The 22,995-nt window shown below is 43.8% G+C and overlaps 2 protein-coding genes across 3 annotated transcripts; one reads left to right on the forward strand and one right to left on the reverse strand.

Annotated features, from left to right (window-relative positions):
- Positions 8,451-16,886, reverse strand: LOC109834880 (pectinesterase-like). Its single transcript, XM_020402898.1, has 4 exons — positions 16,126-16,886; positions 15,164-15,479; positions 14,957-14,967; positions 8,451-9,206 (listed from the first exon to the last, which is right to left on the reverse strand). Exons 1-4 carry the CDS (start codon positions 16,681-16,683, stop codon positions 8,580-8,582), a joined length of 1,512 nt encoding a protein of 503 aa, XP_020258487.1. The 5' UTR covers positions 16,684-16,886; the 3' UTR covers positions 8,451-8,579.
- Positions 20,830-21,779, forward strand: LOC109832188. 2 transcript variants are annotated; one of them, XM_020399620.1, is made up of 3 exons: positions 20,830-20,867; positions 20,956-21,208; positions 21,342-21,779. In XM_020399620.1, the coding sequence occupies exons 2-3, from the start codon at positions 21,125-21,127 to the stop codon at positions 21,708-21,710; spliced, it is 453 nt and encodes a 150-aa protein (XP_020255209.1). In that variant the 5' UTR covers positions 20,830-20,867; positions 20,956-21,124; the 3' UTR covers positions 21,711-21,779. The 2 variants fall into 2 exon arrangements, with proteins under 2 accessions (XP_020255209.1, XP_020255208.1); XM_020399619.1 differs by having other exon boundaries at positions 20,833-21,208.

Below are 22,995 nucleotides of genomic sequence, written 5' to 3' on the forward strand. Positions count from 1 at the left end.
GAGAAGGTCGGAGTGCCATCGACAGCATTTAGTCTACCAGAAACCACCGTCATATTCTTTCCATCGCCAACAATCAAGACACTCCACTTTATCTTCTCAACCCTAACATTCTCATAGTACACCCATTTCTTCACATATATCACCGTCCTCTTCTTGCTCTTCCCCAGCACCGCCTTCAACGCCGCCTTTATCGTCTTGCACTTTCCCGTTCCGTCCTTCGGGACAACAACATCTGCATCCTGTCGAGGATCGCTCGATCTCTGCAGCAACCTCCGCTCCTGAGTCGACATCCACGGTGGAGTTGGATTATATTCAGTGGCGTAGCCACATGGTACTTGCCCTGGGCAGCTGCCCAGGGCAAGAAAAATTGTGTTCTTGGGGGAGGGGGATACTACAAAAAGCTAAGCTAAAAAAAAGAGAAAGAAATAGTAAAGGACGTGCTAGTGAACTATAGAAAGCGAGATTGCAATCCTTTCTACTTCTATTTTGTCATTACATAAGTTGACAAGCCACGTTTTGGATTTTTTGTTTCATAAACTAGTAGTTTTATTCATCATATGCTACTTTATTCATATGCATCAAGTGAGTGAGCATTGCCACACGCATCACTAGAATATGTCACATGTTACTTACATTATTTCAATTTTTAACTTCACTAATTGTGAAATTTCCATACCCTTTAAATAATTATATTCTAGATATAGTTTCATGCTCCACCTAGGACAACAAAGTGAAATCGGGGAGCCCCGTCGTCGACTTCTGGAGGCCCGTCGTCGACTCCGATGAGAGGAGCCCCTCGACGGCCACGGCCGAGCTCAAGGAGCTTCTCCTTGCTTCCCCGCTCAAAGCTAGGTTTTGTGCCGACTTCGACGACGGAGGAGCAGGAGGATGAGACATCTCCTTCGCTGATGTTTGCGCCTTGGGATTCATCGCCAGCCAAGCTTATTTTTTCGCCCAGGGCAAAAAAATATCCTGGCTACGCCACTGATTATATTCGTTGCTCAATAGCCTCCGAAATTTGAACGATCCCAATAGATTGTGTAGGTTCGTGAATATCGCAAGGCTGTTACTGGTAATTAACTCGGTCGAGTTGTTGAATCCATCGATGCAAGTTTGCTGGTTTATAATTGCTGAGCTCAGCCACGTCTTGTTTGTGAGCGGACGTGGGCCCCCACCCACGTGAGAACAAAACCGACTTGGTTTTGTTTACGCGTGAATGAAGAGTTGATGGACGAAACCCAAGGCCCACCCGCTTCCACCTATAAATATCTTGTTTAATTGTTACTAGGGTTTCGTGCCAGGGGAGGTTTTGATTTCTTTCTTTTGCGGCTGTGCACTTGTGCGGCTACAGGAGCAAGAGCGTGAGGAGGTTTGTCGGCTGCAAACTTTTCGGCTGCAGAACAGAAGCAAGCACGGAATTTTGTGGCGGCCATAGGAGTGCAAAGACAGAAGAAAAGTTGGGTTTTTGCATCTTTTTGTAGAGAGATTTTGTGTGAGGGATTTGAGAGTTTGTTTGAGGGTTTAGGTTGTGAGTGATTGTAAACCCTAGTTGTATTCTCTCCCTCTATTAGTAGATCTCCCCCCTCCTTGCCCCGTGGACGTAGGCAATTTGCCGAACCACGTAAAAATTGGTTGTACTGCTTTTGTGTGATTTGTAATAGCTTTTAGGATCCCTCGACAGGTCAGTCCTAGAACTGATGAGAAGAAGAGCTGATATCTCACTTGGTTAAGATATTTTGTTTAAGGTTCTTATTTTTTTTGTGAAACATGAATTCCTATTGTGACCTGACTCTCTTGTTGTGCTGTTAAAGTACTGTCGAAATTTTCGTTACGCACAACAAGTGGTATCAGAGTCCAGATTTTAGATCTAGGATTTTAGAAATAGGTGGAGGAAGATTCTTGTGTGAAGCTTGGTTCTTGGAGTTCTAGGCTTCGGTGGAGATAGCATTAGGAGTTACCGTTGGAGATTTCGCTTTCCTCGTGTAGATAGGAGATCTATTTGGAATCCGATCTAGGGTTCAGTTGGGTGGTTCCTAATTCTATCAAATTTGTTATTTCTCTACAATTTGGAGTTAGTTCGCAATGGGAGAAAAAGGTGAAAGCAGCAAATCTATGGCGAGTACAATACAAGTTGGTTTTCAGAACACTAAAATTAGTGTGGTGAAGTATGACGGCAAAATCAACTTTGGTTTGTGGATGAGCGACGTACAGGATGCGCTCAATGCTCAGAATTTGGAAGAGACCATCATGGTCCACGAGAGGCCACCTAAATATGAAGAGGCGATATGGAAGAAGATCAATAGGAACGCATGTGGGGTGATCAGATCCTGTTTGGAACATGAACTGAAATATGATATGATTGGGGTGACGTCTGCAATGAAGATGTGGGAAATTCTCAACAATAAGTATCTCACAAAGAGTGTTGAGAACAGGTTGCACTTGCTGCGAAGACTCTTCAGATTTCAGATGTCCAGAGGCACCTCGCTAGCGGCTCATGTGAACAACTACACTAAGTTGTTGTCGGACTTGGCGAATGTTGATGAGAAGATATCGGATGAGTACAAGGCGATTATTTTGTTGGGCTCCTTACCGGATGAGGAGTATGATACCTTCGTGCTCACTTTGTTGAACGGGAGATCTTCTATCAGCTATAGTGAAGTGACTAACGCTTTGACGAACTACGATTTGAGGAGGAAGGATAAGGAGACTTCCCGCGCTAGTACTTCAGGAGAGGCCTTGTCGACGAGAGGTAGAAGCCCATATCCGAAAGGTGGTAATAGAGGAAGGTCAAAGTCAAGAAGCCGCCACCAATTAGCAAAGAACCAATGTGCATTCTGCAAGGAGCAGGGACATTGGAAGAGAGACTGCCCGAAGCTCAAGGAGAAGGAGAATGGCAAGAAAAAGGGCCCGAAGGCAAATGAGGTGAACGTTGCAAAAGGCGATGATTCCGATGATTCGTGCTTTTCTATACTGATTACTCCAGAGATGAACCATATGGATGCATCAGATTGGATGCTTGATTCCGGCACTACTTTTCATGTGACCCCTAGGCGAGACTGGTTTGCATCTTTTGAGAAAGTCGACGGGGGTGTTGTTGTCATGGGAAATGATCAATCCTGTGGCGTTTGTGGGATAGGTACCGTGCGGATTAGGATGCACGATGGAGTAGTCCGTGAGTTGAAGGAGGTGAGATTTGTTCCTCAACTGAAGAAAAATCTTATCTCAGTTGGAGCTTTGGAGGCGAAGGGATTCAAGGTGACTTTCGAAAACGCTGTAGCGAAGGTTACTAAGGGATCATTGGTGGTGATGAGGGGAGTCCGCAATCGGAATTTGTATTATCTGAAGGGAAGCACCGAGATTGGCCAGGTTGCTTCGGCTATTTCAGAAGCGGACATGAGCAGACTTTGGCACTATAGATTGGGGCACACAGGTGAAAAGTCACTGCAGGCATTGTGCAAGCAGGGGCTATTGAAGGGAGCCAAGAGTGGGAAGATTGAGTTCTGTGAGCACTGTGTTCTTGGCAAGAAGACGAAGGTGAAGTTCGGGACTACCATTCATCAGACGAAGGGCATCCTGGATTACGTGCACACAGACGTTTGGGGTCCCACCAAGACTGCATCACTTGGTGGTCGACATTGGTTCGTCACTTTTGTAGATGACTATTCTAGGCGTTGTTGGGTGTACACCATGACGAAGAAGAGTGAAGTCCTAGATTTGTTTGTGGAGTGGAAGAAGAGATTGGAACTGCAGACTGGGAGAAAGATCAAGACGTTGCGATCCGACAACGGTGGTGAGTATACTTCTGACCCCTTTCAGCAGCTATGTCGAGACGAGGGCATAGAGAGACACTTCACAGTTAGTCATACACCGCAGCAAAATGGGGTGGCAGAGAGGTTGAATCGGTCTTTACTGGAGAAGATCCGATGCTTATTGTCGCAGAGTGGTTTGGAGAAGATCTTTTGGGCTGAGGCACTTACATATGCGAGCCACCTCATTAATAGGCTGCCTTCATCTGCGATTGAGGGGAAAACCCCTATGGAGATGTGGTCGGGAAAGCCAGCACATGACTATGACCAGCTCAAGGTATTCGGGTGCCCTGCATATTATCATGTTAGAACTGATAAATTGGAACCTCGAGCTAGGAAGGCCATATTTGTAGGATTCAAGCGTGGTGTCAAGGGATACAAGCTTTGGGATCCAGTTGATAAGAAGATTGTGCTGAGTAGGGACGTCACGTTTGATGAAGCTTCTATCTTGAAGCTTCCCAGCTCTCATCAGGTGGAGAGCGACCCGACGGAGGAGATATCGCAGGTGGTGGAGATCGATGCAGCTCCACATTGTCCAGATGGTACAGTATCCATGCAGGTGCCGACTGAGGTGACGCCAGGCGAGCACGACGATGACACGGAGGATACGAGTACAAATGTGCAGGATCAGGAACCGACGGCTCAGGTTCAGGATTCTATTGCGGCTAGGAGACAGAGGAGAAACATACAGATGCCAGCACGGTATGCCGACACAGTTGCGTATGCACTTCCGGTGGAGAGTATCGATGAGTTAGTGCCTACTACATTCAGAGAGGCCGAGCAGAGTTCGGAGGCTGATTCGTGGCAGGTGGCTATGCAGGAGGAGATGGAATCTCTTCATAAGAACGATACATGGGAGCTTGTTGAGCTTCCAAAGGGGCGGAAGGCAATTGGTTGCAAGTGGGTATACACGAAGAAGGAGGGCATTGAGGGCACTCCATTGAGGTTTAAAGCTAGGTTGGTTGTGAAGGGCTATGCACAGGAGGAAGGAATTGACTATAATGAGGTTTTCTCTCCGGTGGTGAAGCATTCTTCGATTCGGATTTTGCTAGCTTTGGTGGCACAGTATGGTTTGGAATTAGATCAGTTGGATGTGAAAACGGCATTTCTTCATGGGGATCTTGATGAAGAAATATATATGACTCAGCCATTGGGATTCCGAGCTGCAGGGAAAGATAAATTGGTTTGCAGAATCGCTATACGGTTTGAAACAGTCTCCTCGACAGTGGTATAGGCGATTCGATGGTTTTATGCTTGGTCATTCGTACACTCGGAGCCAGTTTGATCCTTGCGTATATTTTCGCAAGTTGAAAGGAGGTGCGTACATCTATTTGTTACTTTATGTCGATGACATGTTGGTTGCCTCTACTTCCAGGTCAGCTATAGATGAGTTGAAAGTTCAGCTTTCAAATGAGTTTGAGATGAAAGACTTGGGTGAGGCGAAGCGCATTCTAAGGATGGAGATAGGCAGAGACAAGAAGAAGGGCAAAATTTGTTTGACACAGGTGGCTTATTTGAAGAAGGTTCTACAGCGATTCCATGTTAGCATGGATACGAAGCCAGTTAGTGTATCTTTGGGAGCCCATTTGAAGCTTTCAGCTGGTCTTTCACCGAAGTCAGTTGAAGATCGTGAGTTGATGTCGAAGACTCCATATGCGAGCGCGATTGGGAGCTTGATGTACGCAATGGTATGTACGAGGCCAGATTTGTCACAGGCGGTGAGCATGGTATCGAGATACATACACGATCCAGGAGTGGGTCATTGGGACGCCGTGAAATGGATTTTGAGGTACATTCGAGGTACGCTCAATATTGGTTTGGTTTATGAGCGGGACACTACAGGTGGGCAGTTATGTACTGGTTACGTTGATTCGGATTATGCTGGGGATTTGGATAAGCGCCGGTCTACGACGGGGTATGTGTTCACTTTGACCCGTGCGCCGGTGTGTTGGAGATGCACCTTACAGTCTACGGTGGCTTTGTCTACGACGGAGGCAGAGTATATGGCAGTTACGGAGGCTGTGAAGGAGGCTATTTGGCTTCGAGGACTTTTGGAGGAACTTGGTATATCGCAGAGGTCCGTCACTATTCATTGTGATAGCATGAGTGCTATCTATTTGGCGAAGAATCAGGTTTTTCATGCGAGGACGAAGCACATTGACGTTCGTTATCACTTCGTTCGAGATGTTCTTGAAGATGGCGATGTGGAAATTATGAAAGTCCACACGAAGGATAATCCGGCGGATATGCTCACTAAGGTGGTTCCGAGCAACAAGTTTGATCATTGTCGAAACTTGTTGCACATTCGTGATTGTTGAGGCCGTTGGCGGCCATTTGGATGAACTACGGGAGGCTTGATTCCTTGGGCAAGAGGATACGTAGGCAGTCTTTATGATGCAGCCGGTTTGGATTAGTTGATGGGGTGAGATTGTTTGGACTCTCGTTCGGATTCTCGACTTGTTGTGGATTGAGTTCGTACTGGACATAACAAGTGGGACATTTAGATGCTTTGGTGTCGGCTCAGTTTTGGGAAAACTTCACCGAGGTGGAGAATTGTGAGCGGACGTGGGCCCCCACCCACGTGAGAACAAAACCGACTTGGTTTTGTTTACGCGTGAATGAAGAGTTGATGGACGAAACCCAAGGCCCACCCGCTTCCACCTATAAATATCTTGTTTAATTGTTACTAGGGTTTCGTGCCAGGGGAGGTTTTGATTTCTTTCTTTTGCGGCTGTGCACTTGTGCGGCTACAGGAGCAAGAGCGTGAGGAGGTTTGTCGGCTGCAAACTTTTCGGCTGCAGAACAGAAGCAAGCACGGAATTTTGTGGCGGCCATAGGAGTGCAAAGACAGAAGAAAAGTTGGGTTTTTGCATCTTTTTGTAGAGAGATTTTGTGTGAGGGATTTGAGAGTTTGTTTGAGGGTTTAGGTTGTGAGTGATTGTAAACCCTAGTTGTATTCTCTCCCTCTATTAGTAGATCTCCCCCCTCCTTGCCCCGTGGACGTAGGCAATTTGCCGAACCACGTAAAAATTGGTTGTACTGCTTTTGTGTGATTTGTAATAGCTTTTAGGATCCCTCGACAGGTCAGTCCTAGAACTGATGAGAGGAAGAGCCGATATCTCACTTGGTTGAGATATCCGCTTCAGATTCTTGTCTCCTTGGTGAGACGAGAATTCTTATTGCGATCTGACTCTCTTGTTGTGCTGCCGAAGTGCTGCCGAAATTTCCGCTGCGCGCAACATTGTTGTCATCGACGAGCTCTTTGCTGCTGAAATCGATGGAAGATGTTACACAATGGTTTATGTGTATATCGCTAGCTCAATGAGCTCGTTGCAATTAGCAACGGCTAACGAACTCATCGTGTCATTTGTTCGGAGATCACGAAAGTAGTCCGAAACCTTCGTTAGCCCGTTGATTGCAACTTGTAGTGTGAGATTGAAGAGCTTGACTGGGTCGAACTCGGTCAGAGTTGGCCACAGAAGAAAGGGACTCTATGCATGAGTTAGGGTATACGTACAATGTGGCATCGCACATTGCCTTAATTGACGTTGAGAAGGGTGAAGCATTAATATTAATTGTCGTCATTGGAATTTGAGTCATCGGAGGAGTCATTGTGATTTACGGCAAGGATGGATATAACGATGATGGCAACAACGGCAGAGGTCGAGAGGCCAATGATGGTGAGGCGACGCCTTGTCTTTTGGCGAGCCTCGAGGTTGGCTTGATCGAGGGGGTTGAGCTTGCCGTAAGATCTCATAGAGGACATGGTTGAGTTTGGGGTTGGAAGTCGTAGGATTTGGTTGTGTATTGAGTTTAGTGGGAATTGAAGAGGGAGCATTTTGGTTTTTAAGCTTGTACTAAAGTAGTGGTGCTAATGTAATTTAACGTACGTGCAGGTCATTACATTTAAAGTGTACGTGTAGTGAATAGGCGTGCCCGCACATTGGCAAAGTTGAACTAGACCTCCAATTGGAGTTTGAAGTCGGATGAGATTCTAGTGTCAATTGTGACCAAATCCTCCCTCAATTCAATTTAGTTCCATTTTTAGAAAAAGGAAATCATACATGTACTCTATCGAAAGTATAAACTTTTTTTTTTAAATCCAAAGAGCTGCACGAAACCTTATGTATAGATAATCTTCTAGATATGTACGGATAATTTGATAGTTGTTTTTTATTAACTATAAATTTACAAGCAGGAATCCTATCTAAATGCCCTCACTCGGCGTTCTGAGCCCAGCCTTTTGGTTTAGAGAGAGGCGGTTTGGTCTTTTCACCATTTCCCTTATTTGGCTTAGTGAATCATGCACCGTGCCGTGCGTGAGTGATTCTGATAGAATTCTTACTCTGAATTTACATTATACAAGAAGTAAAGTTCCAAAATGCTCAATTATGTTAAATGAAGCCTTCTCTTTTTTTCTTTTCCCCCCTTTTAGTTAGCTGGTGAGGTTAAATGAAACCTTTTTACTGCAGCTACCAGGCATTAGTTAGTCAATCTAAACTTATGATGTTGCTAGCCAAGATGCGTGGGTGTCAATCTAAACTTATGATGTTGCTAGCCAAGATGTGGGTCCCTTTTCTTCCGTGGAACTAAGCTAGCATTAGTCTTACATGATCATCTAATTAAACAACAAACCAAGCTAACTAAATCATCAATGTGCTAGTAAACAAGTTGAACATATAACCAACAAAGAGTCGTATATTATTCCCATTATCCTCGAGGACAAACATGCTGCACTTCACTAACAATATCCAATCCCAAATCCATATCGACTCACAATCCAAGGTAATAGGGGAACCCTGTGGACCCCAACCACTCTGAACCAGTAAGCAAACTCACAGCAGCAAACTGTTGGGCCTCTGTAGAATTATAGATGATCCTATGGCCAGTCCAGTTAACTCTTTGGGCCGTCCCGGCACCAGGCCCACTATTACCATACTCACCGTAATACAAAGTATCCAGCGCAAACCCCCCATCCCACTCGTGCCACCCTGCCGGATGAATCACCTCACTGATATTGGACTGCATAATCACCGTCCTCGAGTACTCTTTCCAGGGCCGGCCCAAGTACGTCGGGTTCAAGGATTTGTTAAACCCGGGCTCCGCCCCGATTCTACACCGATGGATCGATATAGCCGTGGGCTCATCCGGGTCCTTGCGTCCATGGGCCGTTACCATGTTTTTCTGGCCCGGGTTGGGTTGGCGGACCTGTATGTCACAGTCTTGGAGGACGACGGCAGCGTTGCCGAAAATGAAGTCGACGGTGCCTCGGATGAGGCAATTGCGGTAGAACTGTCGGTTGTGGTGGGCGTACAGTGTGTCTTGGTAGCCCAGGATGTCGCAGTTGTAGAAGGCAGAGAAGTTGGCCTTGACGCGGAGGGCCACCGCCTGGCCCTTTGTCTACGGCTGCATGCATCGGCCAATTATGCAAGTTGTTCATTAACTGACATGTTTCGCATGATGAGGCACAGCAGTTAATTTGTTTTGCTGATACTAATAAATGCAGTTGCGTTACCAACTCGAGTACGTAGCAACCAAATGATCTAGTGAAATTTTCACAATTACATTCTTTTTCGGCTTTAGACTAGATTTTTTTAATTTTACAATTTTTTTTATATCCTTAAAAGAAACAGACGCAACCAGAAGTACGATTATAATTTTAAAAATGTTAGAATTAGGGGTGGAAACAAACCTCCGGCGGCGGAGGAGCTCCGACGAGCTCCAGGATGGCGGCGGCGAGGTCCAGGCGACAGGCGGCGAGGTCCAGGCGACAGGACGAGCTCGAAGCTTCGAGCTCTGCGTTCGTTCGCAGCTGGCGTCGATGGCGAGCTCTGCGTCGATGGCGAGCTCTGCGTCGATGGCGAGCTCTGCGTCGATGGCGAGCTCTGCGTCGATGGCGAGCTCTGCGTTCGTTCGCAGCTGGCGTCGATGGCGAGCTCTGCGTCGATGGCGAGCTCTGCGTCGATGGCGAGCTCTGCGTTCGCCTCCTAGCTCTGCGTTTGTTTTGGCGAACCCGACCTTTGCGTCAGGGTTTGTTCGCTGGCGACAGGCTGTCGCCAGCTCGTCATCTCTGCCTATATAAACCCCCTTCTGTGCCCTAGGGTTCGCGTGAGTCTCTCCTCCGACTTTCCCTCTGGCGGCGGAACCCTCAGAAACGCAGCAGCGTTCATTTCCTCTTCGTTGAAATCGCAGCTGCGATTTGGGCCTTTTTATCTCCAGCTCTCAATTGATGAGTATTGAGGGGAGATTAAGAAAAGAGATTAAAGTAGAGAGAGGAAAAGAAAGAGGGGTTTTATAGTGGGGTTATTTATTCTCAAGTGAGAGAAATTGAAAGGGTTCATACCCTTTGACTATTAACACTGTAGCTACAGTGTTTATCTGAGAAATCCCAGTTTAGGGATCTGCTCCTAAAATTGTAATTTCTTGTTTAATTAATAAGAAATTATCTGTGTGGCTCCCGAGGACGTAGGCAGTTGCCGAACCTCGTTAAATCTTGGTGTACTGTTCTATACTGCGTTTCCGTTGCAATTAGGGGTTTAGGCGTTAAATTCCTAACAAATAAATTCCCAAAACAACTGTTCAGAGCGTGAAACGATCTAGAGGAAGTCAGATTCAAGTGGGAGCCATGGCCGCAGATGAGGGAAAGGTGAGAATAGAGAAAATTGATGGATCAGATTTCGGATTCTGGAAAATGCAGATAGAGGATTATCTGTACCAGAAAAATCTGTATCAACCACTATCGGGGAAGAAGCCAAATTCTATGAAGGCAGATGAGTGGAACCTTCTAGATAGACAAGCCCTCGGAGTTATCAGATTGACGTTGACTCGCAATGTTGCGTTCAACATAGCGAAGGAGAAGACCACGGCAGGTCTTATGGCAGCACTCTCAAATATGTATGAGAAGCCATCAGCCTGCAAAATAAAGTTCATTGATGAGGCGGTTGTTTTAATCCTGCGAATGGCGGAAGGTGCATGGTAGCACATCATCTCAATGAACTCAATACAGTCACGACCCAATTGAGTTACAGTATGATAATTGAGTTTGATGAGGGACAGTTCCGAGCGTGATGCCTTTTTGTGCTTCCCTACCAGAGAGTTGGAAGCGGCTAACGGTCAGCGCTGTGAGTAAGCTCATGCGGGAGCAATAAGTTGAAGTTTGACGACGTTGGATCTGGTTCTCACAGTGAGGAGATTCGACGGAGAGAGTCGGAGTGAAGCTACAAACCTCTTCAGTAATGCATACAGGTCATAGGAGGTAAAAGTTCAACCAGAGGAAATGGATACAGATGACAGGAATCCAAAATCCAGGAATCCCCAGACAGTTCCGATAGGCTATCGAGTGTTGGAAGTGCGGGAAACCGGGCACTACAAGAATCTAGAGTGCAGGAGTGCACGGAGGATGGGAGGCAATGCAGACGTGGAACATTGCCTCCACGCTCGGAGGAGATGAATGCGCTGAATATGGCTCTTTTGGAGAGCAAGAAGGAGTCTTGGGTGTTGAGTCGGAGGCACTGCATTTCCATGCTAACTTTCAGAAAGAATCCTCGAGAAGTAATATCCCCGGAAACCTTGGACAATGTATATCTTGGTGACGATCAAGCATGTGCCATTATTGCAAGGTGGTAAGTGAAGAATTAAGCTGAATGGGTCAGATGGGAGGCTGAACGGATGTTTAGGCTATATTCGCCGGACCTGAAGAGGAACTGAATTTCCAGTAGCCAGCTGGCTAGTGAGGCTACACGACGACTTTCCATGGAGATGACTGGAGGATTTCGAAGGGCGCAATGACGATTGCCAGAGGTAGGAAGACTGGTACCCTGTATATGACAGCAGGTGCACGTTGTTCGATCTCAGTTGCAGCAGGCAATGAGACTTCAAAGCTGTGGCACCAGAGACTCGGTCATATGAGTGAAAAGGGGATGAAGGTTATGCACACAAAGAGAAAACTCCCAGGTTTACAATCAGTAGAGATTGATGTGTGTGAAGAATGCATACTTGGAAAGCAGAAGAGAGTTAGCTTTCAGGCAAGTAGCAGACCCCCCAGGAAGCAGAAGCTAGAGCTTGTTCACTCGGATGTTTGGGGACCAACAACCACCGCGTCGATTGGTGGGAAACACTACTTCGTGACTTTTATTGATGATCACTCTCGGAAAGTATGGGTCTACTTTCTGAAGAAAAAGTCAGAAGTGTTTGAGGCTTTCAGAAGATGGAAAGCCATGGTCGAGAATGAGACCGGTTTGAGGGTAAAGAAACTCAGAACAGACAATGGTGGTGAGTATGAAGACACCAGATTCAAGAAGTTCTGCTATGAGCACGGTATCAGAATGGAGAGGACCGTGCCCGGCACGCCTCAGCACAATGGTGTGGCTGAGCGCATGAATAGAACGTTGACAGAGAGAGCCAGAAGCATTCGGATGCAGTCAGGTCTACCGAAGCAGTTCTGGGCAGAAGCAGTCAACACAGCAGCTTACTTGATCAACCGAGGTCCATCGGTTCCATTGGAGCACAGAATACCAGAAGAGGTATGGTGCGGAAAGGAGGTAACCCTCTCACATCTCAAAGTTTTCGGTTGTGTAGCTTATGTGCATATAAGTGATCAAGGCAGGAATGAGCCTGATCCCAAGTCCAAGAAATGCACATTCATCGGGTATGGTGAAGACGAGTTCGGCTACCGCATTTGGGACAACGAAAACAAGAAGGTGATCAGGTGCAGAGATGTGACATTCAACGAGAAGGTGATGTATAAGGACATGCACAAAACAGATGACGGTGACTCAGAGAGCGAGTCAACATTTGTAGATACAGATGATGTCCCAGATAACCTCTCGGAAGAACCCAATGCAGAAGGTCCTCAGCCAGAAGAGACTGTTGGACAGAATGGTGCGCAGAAGCCCGACGCACCAGCTCCGATGTTAAGGAGAAGTACTCGTCCTCCTGTGCCTAACAGCAGATACATGAATTATATGTTGCTGACAAATGGAGGAGAGTCTGAAAGCTTTGATGAAGCTTGTCAGAGTGGAGATGCGAGCAAGTGGGAGTTTGCTGCGAAAGAAGAGAAGAAATCTCTGATCTCCAACCAGACATGGGGACTAGCTGAGTTGCCCATGGGGAAAAAGGCACGTCACAACAACAAGTGGGTGTATCGAGTGAAGAAGGAACAGGGTGGTTCCAGAAGATACAGAGCCCGACGAGTTGTTAAAGGATTTCAACAGAATATCCAAGGAAGAAAGGATCCAGCGGATATGTTGACAAAGGTAGCGACCTTTCAGAAACTGGAGTTGCGTGCAACTTCAGTTGGCCTTCATGCATAGATGATGAGGGTGGAGCTACACAGGAGAGGAGCTTGATGAGATAGTCTGTTGGCGTCGGTTTGATCTCCAAGTGGGAGATTGTTAGAATTAGGGGTGGAAACAAACCTCCGGCGGCGGAGGAGCTCCGACGAGCTCCAGGATGGCGGCGACGACAGTGACGGAGTCGACGGCGAACTCCCCTCAGGCGAACGCGATGGTTGTTTTTGTGCTGACGCGACCCTCGGTGTTGACGCGACCCTCGGTGTTTTTGGCACCGACCTCGGCGTCCAGGCCTCCCATGCTCGCGTCCGAGCAGATCGCTGGCGACAGGCTGTCGCCAGCCTGTCATCCCCCTCTATAAATAAGCAACCCCGATCCTAGGGTTTGCTGTCTTTTTTTCCCCCTTTGTTCTTCCTTGGCGGCGGATCCCATTTAACGCAGGAGCGTTCCTTTCTCAAATCGCAGCAACGATTTTAATCCCAACTTTTCAACAGTGTTTTGAAAGGGGATTTAAGAAGAGAGAGAAAAGAGAAGTAATAAGAAATTATCTGTGTGGCTCCCGAGGACGTAGGCAGTTGCCGAACCTCGTTAAATCTTGGTGTACTTTTCTATACTGCGTTTCCGTTGCAATTAGGGGTTTAGGCGTTAAATTCCTAACAAAAAATTCAAACACTGAACCAAGCAACTGGATTACAATGGCACACGACAGTAGTTAAGCATCGCATTTGTAAGTTGCGTCCAGCCAAGCAACCCCTTAATTAAGGGTCTATTTGTTTGCTAAAAAAATCCGGAAATGTGTTGCCACCTCAACTTTCAAAAAATGAACAAGTGTAACATGAGTTTTTGTTTTCAGGAGTTTTCCATTTCTCATGTTTGTTTCGTTTTTAAATTTTAAGAAATGAAGTGCCACGTAGGATGTCACATCACAATTTCAAAAAATATCTTTTCACAACAAAAACCTCTGAAAACACTGGGAAATGTCACTTCTTTGAATTATTAATTAGTAAAAGCACAACCTCTGAAAACACTGGGAAATGTCACTTCTTTGAATTATTAATTAGTAAAAGCACTGTTGGAATAGTGAAGAAGAATAAAACATATCTTTGAATTATTAATTAGTAAAAGCACTGTTGGAATAGTGAAGAAGAATAAAACATAATATTTAATACACTGGTTTCTCATTTCCTTTTGATTTCTTGTTCTCAAACAAACATAAGAAATAGAAATCAAGGCACTGTTACTATGGAGGCTTTTTTTTGTCTGTTTGTGTGACTTGACAATGAAATGTGAAGTTTTCTTTACGAAACAAAAAAAAATGTGAAAACTCTTGAAATGTGCCGAAATATATCATTTCAAGAGGGAGTTTTCATTTCGGATTTTTTTTGGAAATAACCAAAGAGGCCCTAAATAGCCTCATCTCTGATATTGCATGATCCTGATGTCACGTGGATGGGGCCCAGCCTAGCTAGCCCAAAGTCTACAAGGCCAGTTGTTGCTTCCATATTCGGAGGGGCATACTACGTACATTAATGAGTAATGCCAACATGAGGTTTGAAACTGGGGCAAAAATTAAAGAAGAGGACGACGTTGATGACAGGACGGGCCGGCGTGATTTGAGGAACATGAAAATTGAGGAGACAAACTAGGGTACGGGCCTACGGGGGGTCCCCTTGGCCTTGCTAGTGGACTGTTACATACGTCAGAAGCTGAGCTGGTGAATTACTAAACTGATGCCCTAAAAGTTGACGGCTTTCAGATCTTGGTCTTTTTTAAAACAGAAACAAATGTAAGGTGTTACATTTTGACTAGGTAAGATGTTGATAACTTTTACATATATCAATTTAGCATTTTAATATTTACGCGTGAACTTGCTAATGTTTAAGAGGGAAATAATTAAGCAAAAAACATTAATGACGATGTACGTAGGTGGTCCGAATTTAGTGACTTAAATGCATGCATGTCACGCCGTGATTACTACAAGCAAAAGCTTAAATAAACATACATTTATGGAGCAATTAACGGAGGCTAAATTAATGAACAGGAAACAGGCGCTGCGTACGCACTAACCCAAAGTTGCAGTCTGGGAGGTGGTGAGCCCATCCGCCACGCTCCTGTTGCCACTAATGACCGTTCTACCCCTCCCCGCCCCCACGAACATTAGATTGACCTTTTTCTTCCCAACAAACACGTACTCCTCATACCTCCCCTCCTTTATCTCAATCACATACCTACTCTTACTTTTCTCCGGCGCCGCGTCCACCGCGGCCCCCACCGTCCTAAAATCCCCGCTCCCGTCTGCCGCCACCGTAACGTTGACCTCCACCTTCGCCTGCACCTCCCCTTCTAACATCTCCGTCCAATTAGTCGACGGAAGCCTAGATGCCTGCACCACCGCAGACATTTTTTTTTCAGAAATGACGGTTGGTACACATTAATTATCTCTTGTCTCATTAATAATAATTATTAATAATTGAGGGCTGCTACAGGGACCCTAAAATAGGAGATCCTGGATAGGACAGATGATGTATCGCATCCATGTCCCGTGATGCACTATTCATGAATAGTGCATCACGCGACTCCTCACCTATTAGGTTCCCCTATTTTGAAGTCACTGAGGTATTTTCGATAATAATTTGACAAAACATTCCTACAAAAAGCAAAACTACAAGGTGAAGTAGAAATATACGAATCCTAATAAACAAAGGGATTCTTACATGAGTGGACTAATTAAGTGTACACTATTTTTGACTTTGATAGTGTGAAGCTTTTTCGACCAAAACTTATCCAAAAATTCTAGAAAATTTAACTTTGATATTGCCATTACTAAATGTTTATTATTATTATTATTATTTTTGTAAGAAGAATATACCTTAGAGTATTATAGACTTTAATTGGTACATTCAAATAACACATAAATATAAGATGCGGAGCTGGCACCGTATCACAAAACCTCGAGAGTTAAAAAAAAAGAAAAACATAATTACTCCTGGAAAGCAGAACAAAACAACAAAAAAGCGTAAAGAACACACCGGAGATGTCCCATTTCTGACCATCGCCAGAGAGTTGGCGCACATGCGTATCACGTGATCAACGCCGTCGAGGACCCTCGCTCGCAGCCTGCGATCAACCTCATCGTGCGAGAATCCATCAATGCACGTCTCGTGGTTAGTCATGGCGCCACTGATGAGGAACTCGACGTCCACGGCGTCGAACCCCGAAGCATTAACGAGATCGGCTTCGGCGAGGCGAAGCTCCTCGAGCGAGTCCTGGAACAGGCGCACGCAGTCTTGGAGGGCGTTGCGCTCGCGACGGGTGAGAGTCGCAGAGGAGAGGGGGATGGTTTGGAGGTGGGAGGAGGAGTTTTGGATGGAGGAGATGGCGAGGTTGAGAGAGGCGTGGATGACGTCGTTGTGGGAGGAGATGGAGGGGATCAGGTGAGGGGAGGCGGAGATGGCGGAGTAGCAGAGGTCGGGGTGGCGAGCGGCGGCGCAGGAGGAGAGGAGGACTTGTGGGGTCGCTGAGAGAGTTGAGGTGGGGTTCTGGAGGAGGAGGAGGAGGAGAGGGAGGAGGAGATAGAGGAGGTTCATGGTTTTGTCGCGTGCTGATCAGTTTTTGACAGTAGGGGCGTGTGTGTGCATGGGTGATGGAGGAGGGAGAGAGGGTTTATAAACTTGTTAGTGGGGTAGGAGGAGGGAGAATTGAATCGAGGGGATATATTAATGCGCGTCGGTGCGCTAACCTCTGCAGTGTACTTCTTGGTGTGGGTTGGTATTGTAATCAATGGTTTTGATTCCTTTTAAGCTGGAAATAGAAATGTGTAATTATCTGTACGCGTTTGGAGACGAAAAATTAAATATTGACAGAAAACTAATTAATGTAAAGTTGATCGGATAAAATTTTGAAGAGTGCTTTGAATTTCTATCTTTTTTTTCTTTCTTGTTTGATAGCTCAAAATGTTGGGTGGAAAAATAAATTGAGACTCACCTATCCAAAAGGAGAACAAGTCCAGAACACATTAAGCTGTCACCCTGATTTTTTTTAATGCGTTACCGCAACACGGACTGGTGCGCGCTAACTAGATATAAGCTATAAGGCGTTTCTATGATTACATGATTACATTTATTATATAATTAATTAATTAATTAGCATTCAAGATCAATCTTGAGAGAGTACAAATTAGCTTAGAACTTACTGCATGCATGAGAGCGGGGTGTTTTCAATATGATTGAGTATACACGTGTAGAAGCTAAACAAAAGAAAAACTTGTGCGCATAAAATATGGAAGTAGAGCATACATGGCATGCACCAAGTGCCACACTAGTGATAATTATCTTATAATCATTATATTATTATGTGCTTGACGAAGAAGAGGAGAGCGGGAAATTTGGGTTTAGTTGGAAAGAAAAGTCTAAGACTGCCATATAATTCTTTGTCATTATTCCCTGAATCCGCAAATAAGAGTGAGATTCTTGACCGGATGATTTTGCGTATGAGGTTTCAAAGACGGTGGATGAAACGCGGTACGGAATGATGACCGTGACAATTAGCTTAATTGGGCCTTATGCTACTTAACTTCGCTGGGCCAGCTCAAACCTAGGATCTATACTAGCAACCAAATAAACATATGAACAGCCCAAAGTCATCTACTATTCCAAAACGGGTCAAGTCCCAAAGTCCTAGATAGGCAAATGACACATAAGATGCATGTACATGTTACTTTGATTGATTGATGAATAAAAATAGAAACTACTTGATGATGTATTGTTTTTGAGAAAGTACCCGATTGTGTATTGTTTTTAGGTGTTTAACCTTCAGTTTATCACTTTTTTCCTAATTTTTCTAACATAGGATTATATATATAATGTTGATTGATAGGTCATGTGTCATTCTTTCTTTATAAAATTCTTCATATTCATGGAAATGCAAGTATATGTAAGAATTGTCCAAATAAGTAGGTCTGATATTGATCATCATTGTGTGCAATCTAGAAAGGTTTCTTCCTAGGGATTGATTAGTACTCGTTGTTACTTGAAGAAATAGATGGATAAATGTAAACAAGTTGCTGATCTAGCGCTAAGATTGAGCTTAATTAGTTCACAAGCTATTTAAATTAGTCAAACAATTTGGAGGGGGGATATCCTTGATTAGATTTTCTTTCCAACTAGTCGTTGGATTTGAGTGAAGAATCAAACCTTGCAGGCGACCCCAACTCTGGCGAGCTCGAGCAGGCGAAGTTCAGGAGAGGACGGCGCGATCAAGCGGAGTTGGCGAAGTCCAGGCGAGCTTTGGACGACGCAGGCGAGCTCGACTAATTTAGGCGAGCTCGGGGCCTTTACAGGCGAGGACGAAGCGCTGCAGGCGAGCTCCACCCATGCGAGCTCGTGGCGGATCCAGCTGTCGACAGCTCAACTAGGGTTTCCCTATAAAAGGGAAACCCCAAGGCCGAGGCTTTGTGCGTTCTTCTCCTCGAGATTTTCAGCGGCGGCGTTTTCTCCTCTGTCGTTTTTTCTTCCGTTCCTCCAGATCTTAGAAATTTGAGGAATCTTTTGAGGGGAGATTAAAGGGAAGAAAGAATTAAGAGGGGGTATTTAAGAACGGAATTTGTTACTGTAGCTACAGTGATAAATTAGCATTTATTGAGAGATCTCAGTTTGAGATCTGATCTAAGTTTATAAATTCTTGTTTGATTAATAAGAAATTTATTGTGTGGCTCCCGAGGACGTAGGCAATTGCCGAACCTCGTTAAATCTTAATGTATTTTCTCTATAATACGTTTCTGCTGTTTAGGGGTTTCGTCGTAAAATTCCCAACACTAGTTGCTTAATTTAAATCTATGTTTCATAATTATAAAAACGACGGACGTGGAATTGAAACAATTCATGGAAAAAATAGTAGAATTTCTGAAGAAAGATGCTATTAAAGCATCTGCCCAATTTTTGTAGGCCACGGTGATAATATTGTATTAGCACATAATGTTTTCATTTTGAAGGAGTGTGCGCAATATTTTCTCCGCCCTTTATTTCGAATAACATATTCTCTCCAACCTTTATTTAGTGTCGCATTTGTCGGATAGTAGTATTCCTAATCTATTTTAGTAACATGAGGTTATTAGGATTCCTAATCTATTTTGGTAACATAAGGTTATTAGGATTCCTAATTTGTTTTGTTTTTTGTTTTAGAATTCCTAGTCTGTTTTGGTTTTAGTTTCTCTATATATATGGAGATTAGAATCAATCATCAAAAGAGAGAAGAGTTATAATTAGAGATAGAGAGACTTTTGAGCATTGTGAGAGGGAGATATTGTGAGCAAGTTGAGAGCTTTGGTTGAGGGTTAGTTTATGAGTTTTGTGAGATTGTAACTCTTTGTATTCTCCTTGATTTAGTTGAATCTCCCACATCCTCTCCCCGTGGACGTAGGCAATTTGTCAAACCACACAAAATTGGTTGTCTCGCTATTTGTGTGATTTGTAATAGTTTATTTAGGTTCCCTCGACAAGTCAGTCCTAGAACTGATGAGAGGAAGAACTGATTTTTCACTTGGTTGAGAAATTTTGCTTAAGGTTCTTGTTTCCTTTGTGAAACGAGATTTTCTATTGTGACCTGACTCTCTTGTTGTGCTGCCAAAGTGCTGCCGAAATTTCCGCCGCACGCGCAACAGCATTGTGTTTTAAACTATTTCCTGTTATTTCAATTTTGTACTTCATGTTTAGGACAACCTATTTTTGTTACTCATGTTTAGACGTTTAGGTGGTTTTCAGATATTTATGCTTTGATTTTCTAGGCAGTATTTCAACTATAGAACATAGAGGGTTTTTTGCACTTGATTTTAATGCGTCGTAGACTCATAAATACAAATAAAAAGTATCTAACGTGACTCACTTTTTTATTTTCTGAACAAGAATTCAAATAAAGGCCGGATAAGCTGAAAATTATCATCAAGGAGAAGAGAGTAGCAGAACTTCTCTAATCAAGTGGGGATAGCATGGATAGAATGTGAAGCTCTTGATTTCTCTCTAACATGTGAACAATATTTCTATGTTTTTCTATCATGTTTATGACACACAGATTTGTTTGGTTAGCTACTGAGCTGGGCATGTCAGCTCATAATGTTTTGACACTTGGTTTTCCTTTTCCCAACAGTGCATCTTTGTTTTTATTCAAATAGTCTCCCCACTGTTTTAATGGAATATTGTAAAGAGCGACGACAAATATCTGCTCATCTTTCTGATTTTTAATTTAATAGCTATGGCATCAATTTGCTAAAACTGATATAGCCACTAAGGAATCTATATAATATATCTTTTAACAGGGTATCTCGCCCTATTTTTATCCCAAAAAAAAAGTCCCATAAGTACATAAGAACATGCATGTAGTGCAAATTTATATTTTTGCAACCCATGCGTGAATGCTACAGCTTTATGTTTTCCCGAATGAACATGCAAATAGTAAGTTTAGAGGGACAAACATGCTAAAAAGACCTTCAATGATTAGTACAGTGTTTGAGCTCAACATACCCATTAACATCCCCGCATTAGCGGGTCGGCACATGTGTCTACCCACATGACTTTGTCTCTCAACATACCTACTCAATAACAAGATTAATTAACCTCATAAATTTAATGAAATACAACTATACTCTAATTAATTAATATCGTCTTTGTCATTACAAGCCAAATCTTTGAGTTTGATATTTATAAGGTTGAAGTTGTCCCTCTTTTATAATGCCCTCTATCCTTAAAAGAAGCCATTATATCACAATGGTTGCTTAAAGGTATAGCAAAATTTTAGAACTCTTACTTGTTCTGTTCCTCTTTCCTCTTTCAATGTATTGATGAAGACTGCTGTGTCTTCTTCTTTAGATTGCATACGCTTTGTTCTCTCCGCTACTGCAAGTTTCCAACCGCCCACAACGCAACAAAAACCACTGAATCTCTTTTAGTTGGAGGCTTGATATCTTGTCAAAAAAGCCTACAAATTTATGTGACTGGATAATCTTCATTCTCTTATTTCTAGTTTTCAAGAAGTGAGATGATGAGATCTCCTACTTTCCCAAAGTTTGAGAAGGGGAGCTACATTGAGAATGCTTATGATCCTCAGCTGGATTTCTATCAGGTACTTGTTATGTTCTCCCTCTATATATTTTTAACTCTATGAATCATATATATTAATGCACCTAGAAATTAATTATTGAAGTGACTCTATATTATAGCTGCACATTAGTGATTTTTATGGACATTTTGAACAGGTCTTAGAAGAAGCAAGGAAGAACGCGATCAACTTCAACCAAGAAACTTCATTTCCTTCATCAGACTCAATTGAACCTCCAAAGGTGACCGAGAACTCATGGAAAAGATCTCTATGCTCATGGTGGTCAAAACTGAAGACCAAGAAGAGTTTGATGAATCAGAATGTGACACTGAACGATGGAGTATCGAGAGTTATGCAGCGGAGAAAGAGTTCAGTTTCGAATAGTCGATCAATTTCAGGGCCTCTTGCTGAATGTTTCACCCCGACAAGAGTAGAAGATCATAATGAGCTTCCGTATATGTGCTTAAGCCAGCATAAGTTTCCTTCTGGCGTCCAAGCATATGGACCAATTTATCTGGTCACATGATTTTTTTCCGCTTTTTTCGTGTTTTTTTCCCTAATCCCTGATTCAGTAAAAGCAAAGAGATTTGTTATTGTTGTTCCTTTTTTGCAGAGCTCTTCATGTATTTGTTATGATTTTTGTTAATTTGGTATTGAAGAGAACTCTATACTTGATTATCAGATTTACAAGATATATATACACACAATCAGTAAACACTAGGAGGCGATGACGGCTACACACTAGGAGCCGGCTGAGGCGTCTAGGAGGCGGCTGAGGCGGCTATAGGGTGGCTGGTATGATATTTTCTAACACTCCCCTTCAAACTTAGGGTGGATCGAACACCGAGAGTTTGGACAAGAAATAGCGAAACACATAAATAGTTTGAGCCTTGGTAAATAAATCTCCTTAGAGGGAACATATGAGAGTGTAATGTTTGCAGCAACATGCTCCTATCGAACCACATTCAATCCACCTCAATATGTTTGGTACGCTCATGAAATACCGGATTTGTAAAAATGGAGATGACACTCTGATTATCGCAGTATAAAGTGATAGGGGAAGTAACAAAGACATCAAGATCTCGCAGAAGTGTGTGGAGCCATTTCAACTCAACTATGGTGTCTGCCAACGCCCTGTACTCAGACTTCGTACTAGAACAAGAGACAACGGCTTGACGCTTACTACGCCAAGAGATGAGAGATGAACCTAGAAAAATACAAAAGCCAGTAGTGAAACGTCGGGTATCTGCATCATCAGCCCATCCAGCATCAGAATATGCACGAATAGACAAAGAAGAGTCTGCATGAAAAAATAATGATCGAGTTATAGTGCCACGAAGATATTGAAGAACCCGAATGAGAGCTGCATAGTGAATGAAAGTTGGACTACTGACAAACTGTTTCAAGATGTGTACTGCATAGGTGATATCTGGACATGTTGCTGAAAGATAAATCAATGCTCCGACAAGTTCCCGGTATCGAGTAGGCTGAGATAAGGGATCTCCATCATCATGTCGAAGCTTCAAGTTCATTTTCATCGGTGTGGAGAGAGGAGTGGTAGCAATGGAAGGATCACTGAGAGTAGCACGCTCAAGAATATGTGCAATGTGCTTTTGCTAAGAGAGAAGATAGCCACGAGAGGAGGAAACAACCTCAATACCCAAAAAGTAACGAAGAGATCTAAGATCCTTCATCTCAAATTATCTCTGAAGATGTTGCTTTAAGGAAGTAATGGTAGAGGAATCACTCCCAGTGATTATCATGTCATCAACATCTCTGAAGATGTTGCTTTAAGGAAGTAATGGTAGAGG

The sequence above is a fragment of the Asparagus officinalis genome, chromosome 3 (genome assembly GCF_001876935.1).
Source record: "Asparagus officinalis chromosome 3, Aspof.V1, whole genome shotgun sequence".
Classification (NCBI taxonomy): domain Eukaryota; kingdom Viridiplantae; phylum Streptophyta; class Magnoliopsida; order Asparagales; family Asparagaceae; genus Asparagus; species Asparagus officinalis.